Here is a 15,510-nt window from a genome sequence, read left to right on the forward strand (position 1 = left end):
CTCTTTTTTTTTTTTTTTTTGCGCCGCATTCGCCTTTTTTTTCCTTTCTTTCCCTGTTTTCTCCCTTCATTATGCTATATGCTGATATCTTGACATTTCCTTGCCTGCGACATGTCTCACTTGATTTCTCATATCCCATCAGGACAAGGAAAGCGAACATATTGATGAAAAGTTGATGATATTCTTCTCACCGCATGTATCCATGGTCCCCCTATAATTGCATGCTAGGGCGAGTCGATATCCACGACAATGAATGTTACCGTTGTTTCTAGTGATTTTACAGGAATGACCACCGTAATTTTTCCCTTGGGCTTTGTCCCCACACCATTAAACCCGAAAATGTTATACTCTACTGGTGCGAGACTTGAATCATGGTATCACATTGCTTTAAATGTGTGGTAGCACAGTACATCTACTGAACTTTCGCTATCGACTAAGATTTTTTCGATCGCCCAAGTTGGTGTCTCCTATTTTGGCGCCCTTCATGCCCCTACAATCTGGTTCAATTGTCATAGTTATAACCAGACTTTCTGTGTGTAACTCTCCATTTCCCGGGGCATCTTCAGTGCTGAACGCTATTGGTCGCTTCTTCCATTCTTTCTAGGGGTAAGCTCTTCTCTTCAAGATATATTTCTTGTCCATTAAAGTCGCGCTTATGGACTCGCATTAGTACTTTGTCGGAAATTCTTCGACGTCCTTCGTGGTTGATATTATAGATTTGCATTGCTGACGCCATGTATTTATTCTTATATGTACTTGGCTTTTGTTTTCGTGCTTAGTTGTTTTCCCCATTGTTCGTTTTGGTGATAATTTCACAATGTCTTCTTTTTATGCGAACTTCTCCTACTTCTTCTTCTCTGATGTTGGTGCACTTCATCCCATAATTGTTTATCTATTCGTGCTGCTTTCTCCTCTCTTTCAACATCTCTTTTCCTGCGAGATATTTTGTAACTTCCCCGTATTCTATTCCCAACTCATGTTCTCGCACCTTCCCCTTCAGATTATGGTTTTCTATCATTAACCGCCCACGCTTCTGTGCAAGATCTACTCGTTCTGCAATCAATTTTCTTCCTTTTCTTTGGACTGCGCGAGCTTCTTCTCATATTCTCGCTTAGTGATGGTCATTTCTTCCTTCTAGTTCTTGGGTTGTATTCCTTCCTTCTCATCATTTGTATTTACAGCTCGTGATGATTCTTCCCTGTTGTTCGCCCTACTCTTCTTTGTCCAACGTCGTGTATTTCCCGTGTCAGACATTTCTTATGCAACTTCTTTCCATCTCCTCATGTCATCACCTTTTCTCTGTGTTGTTGCGAGTGTTCATCTTTTGGCCTAGCTTCCATTATTTCGAAGTTTTGTGAAGAGATCCGATTATCTTTGGTAGCAGATAAGGTGTTTATTGGGTTATCAAAGTATTTTTCAGAGATAAAGAGTACTTGAAGAAGACTTTCCGAATGGATATGGTGAGGATTTTATCAAGATTTCATGAGTGGCAAAAAATGAAGTGATAGAGAAATCAAAGAAACTTTAAAGGATGATAATTTCAAACTTGTCAATTACCAGGAGATGATAAATCCTTTACTCCTCCCTATTTCTAGCACCAAAATGTAAATGTGGAAAATCCCACAACTACACCCAAATAATGATAATAACACAAAACTTAAGTCATAATGATCAAGTCAAATATTAATGATATTATCACCACTTTGGCACTTATATGATCTTCTAAAACTCTTCTATTATGAATATTTATCGTTCTTATAATGGATTCGAACCAAGATTTATACACAACAATGGATAATATGAGGGTATGAACTAAGTTCTAATGAACTTGATTTCTTTCTCTAGTGATCACTTTCTTGGCCTATCTCTCTTAACTTATCCCCTCTCTCTCTCTATCATTTTTGAATCCTTATATAGGAAAATTTATCTAGAAGAGAACTATAATTCACGTGCAGGATCTTACTTGACTGATTCTGTTTCAGTCTGTCTTATGTGCTAGGATTTTGAGAACTGTCCCTGTCTGTCCCACTGATGTTTGGTTCTTCGCACTCCTCCTGACAAAGTCAGTGTTCGTGCTATCTTTTCATGTGGCTATTTGTTCGTTCTTCATTCTCATTCTCGCATAACCACTTTTCGCCTTGTTTTCTGGTGATTACCATGTCTTCGTGTTTAAGGTTGTTTTGCTAAGGGAGAAGTTGTATAATTGTCTTGTGCGATATTTTGCCCCCACAAAATGGATTTTGCAAAACTTAAACCAATATGAAACTAGTTTAATCCAAACCAAATTTAATCATGTTTTCAACTAGATTTTACACAGGTCAATACAAGTCGTTCAGAAAAAAATATAAAAAAAAATTAGTTTTAGGAGACTTACGTGTTCAAGGATTATCAAGAACCAATAGATATTTTCGTGTTCCCATTTCGTGGATTGAATGATTTGAAACCTAATTTAGCTTCCTGAACTTTTGAGAAGATGATGAAATTGAGAAACTTTACCCAAATTAAGGAATTAAAATCTGATGGTGGAGGATGATAGTGTTGTTGATTATAGATTTTTTAGATGATAATGATGGTGGTTGTAGTTATTATGGGTGACGGTGATGGTGATTGTAGTTATTGTTGATGTGGGTGGTGGCTGTGATTACAGTTGATGGTGGTGGTGTTGGTGATTATAAATAATGGTGTGGAGAAAGAGATCATCGAGATGGCGGAGAACACAAAATGTCGACGATGGTAGTTATGGTGTCGATGGGTTTTGGAGATGGCGGAAAAAAGTGAGGATATTATCGATGGTTTCTTTGTGAAGTGTAAAAGAAAGAGAAACCAGAGTATAATGGCCAATTTCAAATTAACTATTTCCCGTTCATTTGACCCATAAGAAATTTTACTCGTCCATTACAACTTGAATTTTTAGATATCTGGGCATTTGGCCCATTCTCTCGAGGGCCTACTTGTACGGAAATGCTTAATGTACCGATACATATCCCGGGTCCCGAGATTTCTCCCGGTAGAGAGAGAGGGACCCACACTGCTTAGCACTTTTCTTGATGATTTAGCAGCTGGGCAGAATGCAGTTGGATCCCTCGATTTGTTTGGTGAGTGTATAAGAGCAATTCCCATGGAATGAACAAACTTCAAGTTTGTTCATTTTGCTCCCACTATGGACTCAACAAACATGAAAAATGGATGTTCAAACCAACAAATTTATTTTTTTGTCCATTGAGTTTGACCACCTAGCGCGCGCCTGATGAAAGACCGGGCGAGATTGCCACAGATGATGGCGCTTGAGCCAAAGACTCCTTCCATCCAACGGTTGTTACTCCATTTTTCATAAAAGCCAGCGTCCTTCCTAAATGCGCCGCGTTTTTCATAAAAGCACCAACGATTCCTTCCATCCAACGGCCGTTACTCTATTTTCTTTCCCTATAAATTCAGTTCATTTCCATACTTAAAACTCACACCTTCTTCATCACTACCTCAAAATTACACAATTTCATACCATATCTAATTTTTCTTTTTTTCAAACAAGACTATTCATACCAACTCAATCTACCAGAAAAAATCCCATCTCTATAAATTTCATTTCTAACAAATATGGAATCCTCACAACAATGATCACAACAACAAACACAACAACAAACACCACAACAAACAAAACAAGAATCACAACAAAATACACAACAATCACAACCAAGAAACACAAGAATTCGTGGTGTCAAGTATACGATGGATGAAGACGAGTCACTTTGAGAAAATTATGTATTATATACATTAGATGAAATTAATGGTATTTATCAAGAAAAAAAAAACTTTTTATGGTAGGATTTTAGAAACATTTGGTGAAGAAACAGGTAACCCCAATAGAAGTGATGTCGATGGGTTGTCTCATCGTTTTCACAGAATTTCAGCAGCCGTTAGTGAATATGTATCTTTAAATCACTTAAATGTGGCACAACAGAAGAAGCGGTGAAGGAGAACCAGATGTGGAACGAAGATGTCGGGAAGAGTGGCAAAGATCCCACAGATTAGGCTTCCAATATGAAACTTGTTTCACCATTTTGAGGGTGCTTAAAAAGTTTAATCCATACTTGCTGGAAGGTAATCAAGTGCCTGCAAGATCACCACATGGTCCAATATCGCAGGATTTTCAGAATGGAGGGCCTGCTTCCTCACCTGATGGAACTCCAAGTAGTCAGGAACAACACAACACTAATCTAGACGTTAACACCAACGTCAAGAGAAAAAGAGGAGGTGGTCAGAAAGCTGCAAAAGCAGTGAGAGACGCAGCGCAACGAGCATTATAAGGAGGTTCAAGCGAGTTCAACTATGCTGATCACAAGGAATTCGAGATGCAAATAGAGCCAGGGACCTTGGTATTGCTATAAATAATCAACGAAAACGTCGTCTTTCGCGAGAACAATACTACATGGATTGTAAGCTAAGTAAGTTGCTCTCCTTGGACACTGCAAAAATGAATGAACGAAAACTTGCTACACAGACTAAGCAAATGGATGCGGCCGAACAACAACAAGCCGCTGCCGAACAACAATAAGTCCCCAAACAAGTCCCTCGACAAACTGGCCTCCCTCGACAAACTGGCCTCCCTCAACAAACTGGCCTCCCTCAACAAACTGTCCAGTATGTGAATGTGGAAGAAGACGAAGATGATGCCTCGGAAGAAAATGAAGATGAATACAGTCTTGAATAACTGATTTTAATTCTTGTTTAGTTAAATTTAATTTAATTGTACTCGTTTATTTAAAATTACTTTTAATGTCATTGTCTCAATTTTATTTTTAAGTGTAGTCGTTTAAACAATCAACTTTAAATTGAGTATGACACTAAATTGAAAATAACATCTATCTGCCTCTCCTCCTCCCTCTGCCTCGCCCATTCAACCTGACACGCATGCCACGTCCAGTGCATGCAGTCAAGACTACCTAGCATTCTTGGAAAACCCCTCTCGGTCTTTTCTGCAGTTATTATTTGAACATCTTCCTGAGTAGGCTTTCTTAAAAAGGTTGGACCAAAATGCTCGACTATTGTTTCGCAAAAGAATTTGAGATACCTAAAGGCGGATGTAATCATCCGTGGAATCCGCTGGTACCCCGTAACATAGTATACAGAGGGCCGCAATGACCTTTTGTTCGATACTAAAGCCTCGTACATGTCGTGCATCATACTGATAATTAAATAAAGGTTGTACCTGACAAAGCTTGGCAATAATCCTTTGCATCAAGTTGCGGCCCATGCAGAATCGTCGCTGAAAATCCTCATCGGAACAGACACAATCATGATTAAAATAATCATGCATCATATTTTCGTGGTAAAAGTGTCGATTTCGCCACGTCCATCTTCTAGTCGCAACTTCATATGGTTCTAAGGTTTTGGTATGATCCCGGATTGTAATTGCAACATAAAATTTCCCTTTCTTCTATCTTGATTTGCATCTTCATCCATTTGATGCAAAAACTCCATACACATTTCTTCCTCTTCTTCATACAACATTTCATCCAACTCCATATCTTCCTCAGAAGAATCAAAATCAGAATTCATGGTTGAAAGTTGAAAGAAATTGAAATTAAGAAAAGATTGATCGGATGAAAGATTGTTGTGAATTTGTGAGATTAAACTCGAGTCATATTTATGGAGGTAGAAACTAGCAGGTAGAAACTAGTCGTTCCGGTGACCGTTTAGAAGGAGCCGTTGGCGACCTTGGTTCAAACGCCAGCGTTGCTCTTGGAAACGCGAGCGTTTCTACTACGACCGCTAGCGTTTGAAGAACAAACACCCGCGTCTGTATTTAGTTTGCGCGCTTAACGGTCAACCACTCAATGCTTTACCATAATGAAAAAGCCAGTTTGGCCATCCACCTAGCTCAACAAAAAAATGGATTTGGCAATTGCCATAGGAACTGCCCTAATTACTACTTGTCATGTATGAACATATCGAATATCTTAAGCACCACATTTTTGTATGCATATCTTGAATCTCGATTTAACAGCCCCCGCCATATTTTAAAAGCTCTAGATTGATTGTCCCAAATTTGATTCCACCTATAGTCGAAGTAAACAAACCAGAGATTTCTTGTGTAATGAGTCTAATGACACCAAAATTTGCATTGCTAATAATGCCAAACACTTCACCAACCTAAAATAATGCCATACACTTCACTTCACCAACCTAGATTTGATTTCTTAAGGTTTTTTAATGGCAAAAAACGTCACCCTGACCATCATCACTTTTGGATTCTAATATTATGTATATCTTATCTTCGAGAATGCTTGGATCAAATCACCAGAAAAGATTAGTAAGAAATTTCAGATCAAGAGAAAATGATGAAAGAACTAGATCAGACAGGTACCAAAAATGGAGGTCACATACTAGTTGTACCTTACCCAAGTCAAGGTCACGTCAATCCCATGCTCCAATTCTCAAAGAGATTAATATCCAAAGGTCTCAAAATCACCTTAGCAGTGACAGTCTATGTTTCAAAAACAACGGAAACTAAGATCAACGGCCCGATAGCAATCGAGACGATATCAGATGGTTTTGATGAAGGTGGTTACAAGGAAGCTGGTGATCTGGGTGTTTATGTCCAACGGTTCATAATTGTGGGTTCAGAAACGTTAACCCAACTCATTGAGAAATTGCAAACTTCCGGTAATCCAGTAAGTTGTGTAGTGTATGATCCGTTTATACCATGGGTTTTAGATGTAACGAAAGAGCTAGGCCTCATTGGGGCTGCATTCTTCACTCAATCTTGTATTGTTGGTGCAATTTACTCCAGTGTGCAAAAGGGTCTAGTGAGAGCACCAGTCCCGGCAGGCGAAGCTTTTTTAGTTCCGGGGTTGCCACCGTTGAATGTTTCGATTTGCCGACTTTTGTTGCTGGCATTGGACGACATCCATTTTTGTTAGATTATCTTGCGAACCAATTTGCTAACGTGCACAAGGCAAACTGTGTTCTTTTCAATACATTTGACAAGTTAGAGTCCGAGGTGAGATTTCATTCGCTTCAAATTTACACCACCGATACAGGGTGCTCGATTTTTCTTTTTTGTGTCCGGAACATGGCATTAGACGAAGAAAGGTCACGCGTAACTTAATTTTTGTCACCTACATTGTTTTTTGGTTATGAACTGTAGGTACTACATTGGATGGGAAAATTATGGCTAGTGAGGGGCATTGGTCCAACTCTTCCGTCAATGTACCTAGAGAAAGGGATCGAAGATGATAAAGATTTACGGGTTTCACATATTTGAGCCCAAACGAGCTGATTGCATAAATTGGCTAAACACGAAGAAGAATAGTTCAGTGATTTATGTTTCATTTGGAAGCATTTCAATTGTGAAACAGCAGCAAATTGAAGAAATTGCAATGGCACTATCGGAATGCAAACACAATTTCCTATGGGTAGTAAGAGAAGCAGAGGAATCCAAAGTACCATCCAACTTTATCGAGGAGGTAACGCCGGAGAAAGGACTGATAATTAGCTGGTGCCCCCAGTTGGAAGTTCTGTCTCACCCTGCAGTAGGATGTTTTATAACTCATTGCGGGTTCAACTCCACATTGGAGGGATTGAGCTTAGGTGTACCCATGATTGCATTGCCACAGCGGACGGATCAACCGACGAATGCAAAATGCATTCAGGATTTGTGGGGAGTAGGAATGAGCCCGAAAGTTGATGAAGAAATGATTTTTTGAAAAAAGGAGATTGAGTTGTGTATAAATGAAATTATGGAAGGACAGAAAGGGAAGGAGATTAAGGAAAATGCGAGTAAATGGAAAGAATTGGCTAAAGAAGCAGTGGATGAAGGTGGAAGTTCTGATAGAAATATTAAGGAATTTGTAGCTCAAGTGATGTCTTTTGCAACTCACTAGCTTATTCTTAAGACGCGTGCAGTCTTGTTTGAATTCTCATTTTTTGTTTTACGATGTAAACTTTGCTTATTTCACTAAGCACTTATTATCTGATTGATGACTTTACTGTTTGGGGTGCAATAATAAAAATAATGAATTGTCAAATAAACAAAAGTTAATTATACTTAGCTCATTTGTAGTAAAAGTGATCGATTTAATGAAACGAGAGCCCTCAGATTTCCGCAACAACTACACGTTAATTCTTTTTGTAAAACAGAGTGAGTCACGTGTCTAACATACTGTCTTTAAGACATTAGTGCCAGGCTAGTCCTCACTGGACGGATATCTCCATGATAAAACACCCTATCACACCTACTAGTAGCATATGCAGTAGATACTCAATCTTGAGCTTAGCAACTCTGAAAAGCACCTTAAGAAAAAACGCAAACGCATAAGAAAAACAATAAAAAATATTTTTCTTTTGGGTTCTCTCTAAAATATAGAGAAATCCTTTTCCCTTAGATTTTACAAAAATAGAGAAATTTTTTTATATAATGGAATAATACAACATAAGAAAAAAAACTCCCCGATGTGGGACTAATAAGATTTTCATTCACAAAGAACGAAATTTTGAAATTACTTTTTTTGACAAGAAAAGGGAAAATTGTATTGAAAAAAACTTCACTCATCAAAGAAATGAATTAAGCAAGGAGAACAGTTAGCTACTATCAATAACAACATTCCAATTACAGATCAGAGTGCTTAAAGAATAACCATCAAAGAGTTTGGTAATGCCTTGACCAATTAAACAAATAGAATTTTACAGAAACAATGGGCTGCTCCAAGTTTCTCTTTTTGTTGTTGTAAAGCCTACAGTTTCTTTCCTTCCAAATATTCCACCAAATTGCAAAAGGCAGGATCCCCCAGATTTTCTTTACTATTGAGTTACTTCTTCTGTTCTTCCACTCCCATAAGTTTGCCTTCACATTTTCTTAGAACACCCAAATAACATCAAAACTGTTCAGAAATTAGTTCCATAGCTTCCTAGTTTCCTGACAGTGAAGAAACAAATAGCTTTGAGATTCCTCAACTGAAATGCAAAGTAAACACTTATTGTCATTGACCAACCCCGCTTTAAGAAAGATATCCAAAGTGGGAGCTCCGTTATGGCATAATGTCCCCATCGAAACTTTGATCTAGTTTGAGTGAATCTTATATCAGAAGAGAAGATTCTCAAGCATAAACAAACTAGGTGCAATCAAAGTTCAACAACCGTTATTTAATCAAATCAATCGAAAACTAATAATAAACTGCAATTATCTAGTTTCCCACTAACGGTTCTAATAGACTTCTCAATCCCAAAGAAGTCTTTAAACTGAGCGCCCATAAGAGATTTCGCCTAATTAGGGTACTTTTCTCTCCGAATAGGCGGATTCACCAGTAACAACACAACTAGGTAGTTTTAATAGCTTTGAGGATTAGTTTGCTAGGAATGCAAACTTCAATATTTATAGACAAGGAAGTTTGGACACCAAGGAATTTCCAAAACCGAATATTCTCAAAGATATGCAATAAACACAAAATCGGTTTTCATAATTCCTGGAAATGCACTGTTCAAATATTGACCGAAATCTCAGTAGAACATCTACAATTAGTAAATGCACATTACTAATTATTATTTTCTAAAGATATGCATTTAATTGTTGGAGATTAAATATCATATAAAAACTAAGCAACCTTAATCAAAAGATTCCCAATTTATTTCGATCCGGGATTCTCCTTTAGCTATTAAGGAATACCTATGAACAATTAAAGATAAGAGTTACCGCACATGTTCAAAGTATGTCGACATCTTTACTTTGTAAATTCTTTTTCATAATTACAATCTTGGAATCGATTTGCCACACTTCCAAACGAGTTTAGAATTGGTTCATCTGTCTTCCAAGAACTATGTGATTGATTATCCTATCAAATCACCAATCAAGGGTTTATCGGTTCTACCAAAATAAGTTTCGGTTCTACCTCCATGTGACTAGTTACCAAAACTTGGTTGACTAGGTACTAGGATCGGTTCCCCACATACTTATGGTAACTACTTGTATTCGGTTGCACATGTGCATAGGATCGGTTCCCCCAAAACTACAAACTTGTTGCGCATGTTCATAGGATCGGTTCCCCAATAACTAAAACGTGTTGCACCTCTTACAAGGATCGATTCCCCTCTTGTAAATTTTGTTGCAACTCTTACTAGGATCGGTTCCCCAATTGCTAGAAAAAAGTTAAACCAAGTACAACGCATCGATCGTACCATCTTGAGTGATTACTTAAGATCGGTTTCACTAATAAAAGTCATACCAATACATAATTGAGGCCTTGCGAATAGTTTTACCAAGATACATAAACAAATTTATGAGCAGTTATACTAATCACACATATTGGTAATTCAAAATAGATTTGCAATGAATAACAATACCAATAAGCTTAGAGATTTCCCTTTCGATTCGCAAAACAAGTTTATGAACTTACTTCCTTTAAACGAATGTAAAAACATTGTTTCCTAGGATGAAATCTCCACTCATACCTATACATAATCATAATAGCATTCATATGACTATGTCGATGTCTTATATACAAAGTTTAATGGTTAAGCAATAAACCTCGTATTGTATTCCTTAATACTATGTCTAACTAGAGTATCATACACAGCTTCGCAGTTATGTTTTCAATATGCACGCCTTGAAAGATACATTAGGGAATGAAACAGTTCAAGTCAGATATTACTAACCTCAAGAGGAAGGATGATGTTGTCGTCGTATCTCCTTACTTCTTCACATTCTTCAAGTCTTCACATAATACTTGTAAGTCTCATATCCTAACACTTTCAAGTTAACCTATACGAATTTGACTCTAGTATATAATCAAGCGACTATTTAAATGAGTTTTGATTCACTAAATATGACAACCAAACTTGACATACCAACGCTTGGTGGGTTCAACTGAGCTATGCTCTAACAATATCCTCCTTTGTCAGTTTTAGTGACAAAACTCTTACATCATATGGATAAACAAATTACATGAATTCATTACACACATACACTTGATTCCAAGTTCAACAGCACAAAACCTGCATTAAATTTAATCCTTAAATGCCGTTGTTGACATCATAATAACAAAGATAATACTCCCCCTAAAGGTGATATAAGTAGATTTTCAATCCGCACGTCTTTGTTATTTCAGTGTAGTTCCTCATAACTACATATCATATGATATGTGACTCCCCCTTAGTCTATGCCGTCACTCTCTTTATTAGATAAATTTTTTTTAGCACAAATGTCATTTCCCTTAGTGATACCAAATCAATTTCAATATCACTTGTTTACTCCGTATATTTCTCCCCATTTTTGTCACAAAATGACAAAGAAACAAAAAATAAAGGACAATCCGAAAGGATATTACAAATCTCACAAAGAGAAATTGCAAACCTATAAGAGTTAAGCACGAGGATTTTGCATATCATTTTAGATAACCAATATCAAAACCGAAACTACAAGTAATTTGGTTTTAATACGTTATTTAGGAAACAATTGCCCGAAGAAATTTTCCCTAATAGTTTAGCAACTTAAAATTGATTAAGCACCTTAATTCTTTTGCTAAACCGATTGTACAAATACAATTGCTTGTTCGATAAGACCAAAATAAAGATCAGAATTAACTTTATTTTTCTCATCAGGATCTAATTATTCTCATCAATAATCTTAGACCTTTCACTTTTAAACAAGACAAATACTAGGTTAGTTGACTAGTAATTCTTGTTAAGGCATTCGGTTAGACTTGAATAACCGAAACCTCCACTTTTGATAAGTCTAACTAAGATCCGAAAAAGCTTAGTTTCTCTTATCCGGAATTCACTTAGACAAAACAAATGATCCCGAAAAACTTTTGTTAAGCCATAAACAATCCATACAAACCAAATAAATCAACTTGCATAATTATTTATCTTAACCGGAAGCAATTGAAACAAACATAGACATTATAGCACTGCAAATGCACTGAAATTCCGTAAGCCTAAACAATTGATACCAAACAATAACGAAAGATAGTTTTTCTTAACCGGAAACAATTGAATTACATTCAAACATCCATACAAAAATAATGGAATAAACATCAATTGTACCGAAATTTTGTTAAGCAAAAGCAATTAATATATGATATAAAATCATGCTTTTCTTAAACAAGAAAAAAATTAACTAACAAGATTGTTACCTCGAATTCCGCATCCTCTTCACCTCAGAAATATATGTCATTAAGCGCATGTTCACTTAGAACTCCATCCCATTAATGTTGTCATCCTCTCGCAGGACAAAAGAACAACAACAACCAACCTTTACCAGAGAAAGGTTGAAAACCGGTTTTAAACTAATGCGATGCAAAAGTTGAAAACCCCGAAACACATATGCTTTTATGCTAAACCAAAAGATTCAACATATTGTGACTTTTTCACATATTGTTTCTATTGGAACCCCTCATGATTCTTTGATAAAGCCTACCAACATGGGCTGGAACTTAATCCCGCAAAACCAAAAAGTCACCCAAACCATAAGGGTTCACACATTATGAGATCAAATATTAAGGTTAGAAAACCGAAATCCAACATCCCATAAACATACATAGCAATAATATAAAACATTCAAGCACAAGCTATGTAACCGAAAACTATCACAAAAATATAAAATAATAACGTTATTCATAATAAGATAGTTTTATTCATAATAGACTTTACTGAAATAATCAAAACTATTGTCTATTTAAAACATTTTAAAGATCATCTTCAGTTTCCTCAAATTTTTCAGGATCTTCATCAACAACATCTCGACTGATATCACAGATTCTGCTCACAGTACCTTGATTATGTTCACAGGATAAAGCATTAACCTTTCGATTAATATTCCGAGCATACTCCCTATTACCGATTCCAAGTTTAATCAGCTTTCGGTTACGGATAACAGTTCTTAGTAATGCTGCATGTCTATGATGTGTCTTGATAGTACTTAGGAGGACTTGTCGAAGATTGATAATATCAATCTTAGTATCCAGACTATTTTGGACAAGGAGATGAGTCATATCATCATTTTTTTTATGATCTTCACAGTCAGATCTCTTGAAGACTTTATAAAGATGCATAACTTCATTAGAAGACATTTCACTCAAGGCTTTCAGAAGATTTGCTTGAGATCTGGTTTGAGGATTCATCTTGTTACCATCGGTTCTCAAATAATATGAGTTCATATATTCGAGAAATATCTAACATATTCCAAACAAAGGAGTCAACCTTAAATAAATAACTCTGACCAGATTTGAAAAGATTTTCGCATCTAATGTGTTAGTATGTCACAAAGATTCTTTGAAAAGAATCAATCTTTTAGATCAAACATCTAAGGATACTCTCAAATGAGTAGATTTTATCCTGTTTACACAAGTTGTTGTTAGACAAATTTTCTACACTAGAAGACAAATTAAGTATCTTTAACTAGATTATGTAAATTCTCTACATTGAATAAGAGAAGTTGTTAGGATACAGATGATGTGATTTGTAGATACTGGTAAAAGTGGTTCGATTCTCAGACTTGTGAAGGATATTAATTAGACTTAAATTCTAATACTAAAATAGAAAACTCACTAAAAATTATAGCAAACTCAATCAAAGATGATATAAATACTAAAAGAAACACCGGGGCTAAGATTCCACTATTTTCCAAATTCAAAGTGATTAAATCAATACTTATATTTGTGCAATTTTCTTATGTAATTTGATTCCAAAATATTGCAACAAGTAGATTTTCAAAAGTAATAATTGTAAATACCAAGTATGAAGAATCAAAAGTCTTAAAACTAAGCATACTCCATCAAAATAGATCACAATCACTCAAATAAAAATCATATTCAATAATAGTTCAAGGCAAATAATCATATAATTATTGCAAATAAAAAGATAAAATAGAATATACCATTTTTTGTTGGAAAAATAGCTTCCTCTATCGCCTCAGCAATGGGGTTTAGCTCCTCATATTAATCATGATCTCAAAATATGTGTTTGTTGCTCAAAAGATGATTAAAAGAGTGAAAAGTAATAACACAGACTGTTTGCAACAGTGTATTGGTGTTGCAAAACAGCTGTTACAATGGAACTGTTACAGAAAAACTGTTGCTTTGTCGCTGATTTTAAGACCCTTGAAAAAGACTTCCCTGAACAGCTTAATGTTCTTCAGCTGTTAAACAACGACACTTTTCTGCGACTGTCTACCGAGGGTCAATGTTCTTCGCGTTCTTCTTCTTCAACATCAGCAGCAGCAGAAACAGAGTTTGGTAAAGCTCTGATTTCTTCTTCTCCGGCTCTCCTTAAGTTTCCAAACTCTCGACACCTCTTCTATATGACCCAAGACATCTATTTATATCAAAAATACCGATTAAATATCTCCTAAATCTTCCAAAATCTCTTTCCTTCTCTTCACGGCCAAGTTACGACAATTTCTTATTTTAGGATTTCTACGCATTTCTGAGCTTTCCTTTTTATTCTAAGCTCTTCCTTATATAGATACAAATCTTTGGGAAGGTTTACAGCGCTTTAATCTCTCTAAAATTCCCTAAAACAGGTCACACACGTGACTTTCCATATTTTCTTGTTGTGAGAAAAATCCGTCGATTGATCCCATTCTAATAGATTTAAACATCCATATCAGATTCCTAGACCCATAAGGAGTCTATCCTATGAAAATCAGAGGTTTAATCGACCTCAAACTCCTTCAAATCACGATTACCAAAACTGCTCTTTAACTGCACTTTTTTCCCGCCAAAAACCTGATTTTTGAATATTGAAGATGGTTGCCCCTTATCCAGAGTAGGAGTGCGATTAGCAACTGTCTGGAAATGGGATGCCCCTTAGTAATTAGGTTACCCTTATCCAAAGTGAGAGTCCGAATAGCAAATGTCCTCCGGGTGCTTTCCGACACTTTTTCGAGCCAATTTTTTCCAAAAATGTTTATTGGCCAAAAATACCTACAAATAAATAAAACACCATAATAAATACAAAAATGAGCCCTAACAACATATAGAATCGAGACAAATCGGACACAAAAATGTGTCTATCAAATACCCCAAAACCTATTATTTGCTAGTCCTCGAGCAAAAATAAAATAGAAATAAAATCCTAACTCACTGTCGCAGGCATCGTCGATTTCATTTAGCGTTTGTAATAAGCCTTTAAACCCTAGGTGTCATTAGTGGCGGAGTGTTGTCTCCGGAGGGCTTACTAGAGGTATACCCACAAAACCTTTTTACTCCAGACCCTAGCTATCTACACAGAACCTTGGAAGGCTCTAAAGAATCTCCTTGGTTGGCATACTTATTGACTACAGGAGGAAGTACCCTAATGCGAAATTCCAATTGTTGTACACGAGTTTGCACTCAAGCATACTATAATTCATATGAAGTGACAGAGCTCTACTCAGATAGTCGCACTATGGACATCAATATCCGGAGTCAAAACTAATCACATGGATAGATCAAGAAGATGGATATAGAAAAACATAGATGGTTTTGATGTTTACTAGGTGAACGGTGTTTCTCATATCTGTCTGAAGGCCTCCGCAAA

At 36.3% G+C, this 15,510-nt stretch overlaps 1 protein-coding gene and 1 pseudogene across 1 annotated transcript; both read left to right on the top strand.

The window, feature by feature from the left end:
- Positions 1-6,319: 6,319 nt before the first annotated feature.
- LOC113286254 (UDP-glycosyltransferase 74F2-like) lies at positions 6,320-6,957 on the top strand. The gene has a single exon (XM_026534916.1). The coding sequence runs from the start codon at positions 6,336-6,338 to the stop codon at positions 6,918-6,920; it is 585 nt and encodes a 194-aa protein (XP_026390701.1). The 5' UTR covers positions 6,320-6,335; the 3' UTR covers positions 6,921-6,957.
- A 241-nt stretch (positions 6,958-7,198) lies between these two features.
- On the top strand, positions 7,199-7,898 carry LOC113286252 (annotated as a pseudogene).
- Positions 7,899-15,510: the final 7,612 nt, after the last annotated feature.

This window comes from Papaver somniferum, chromosome 6 (assembly GCF_003573695.1).
Source record: "Papaver somniferum cultivar HN1 chromosome 6, ASM357369v1, whole genome shotgun sequence".
Taxonomy (NCBI): Eukaryota; Viridiplantae; Streptophyta; class Magnoliopsida; order Ranunculales; family Papaveraceae; genus Papaver; species Papaver somniferum.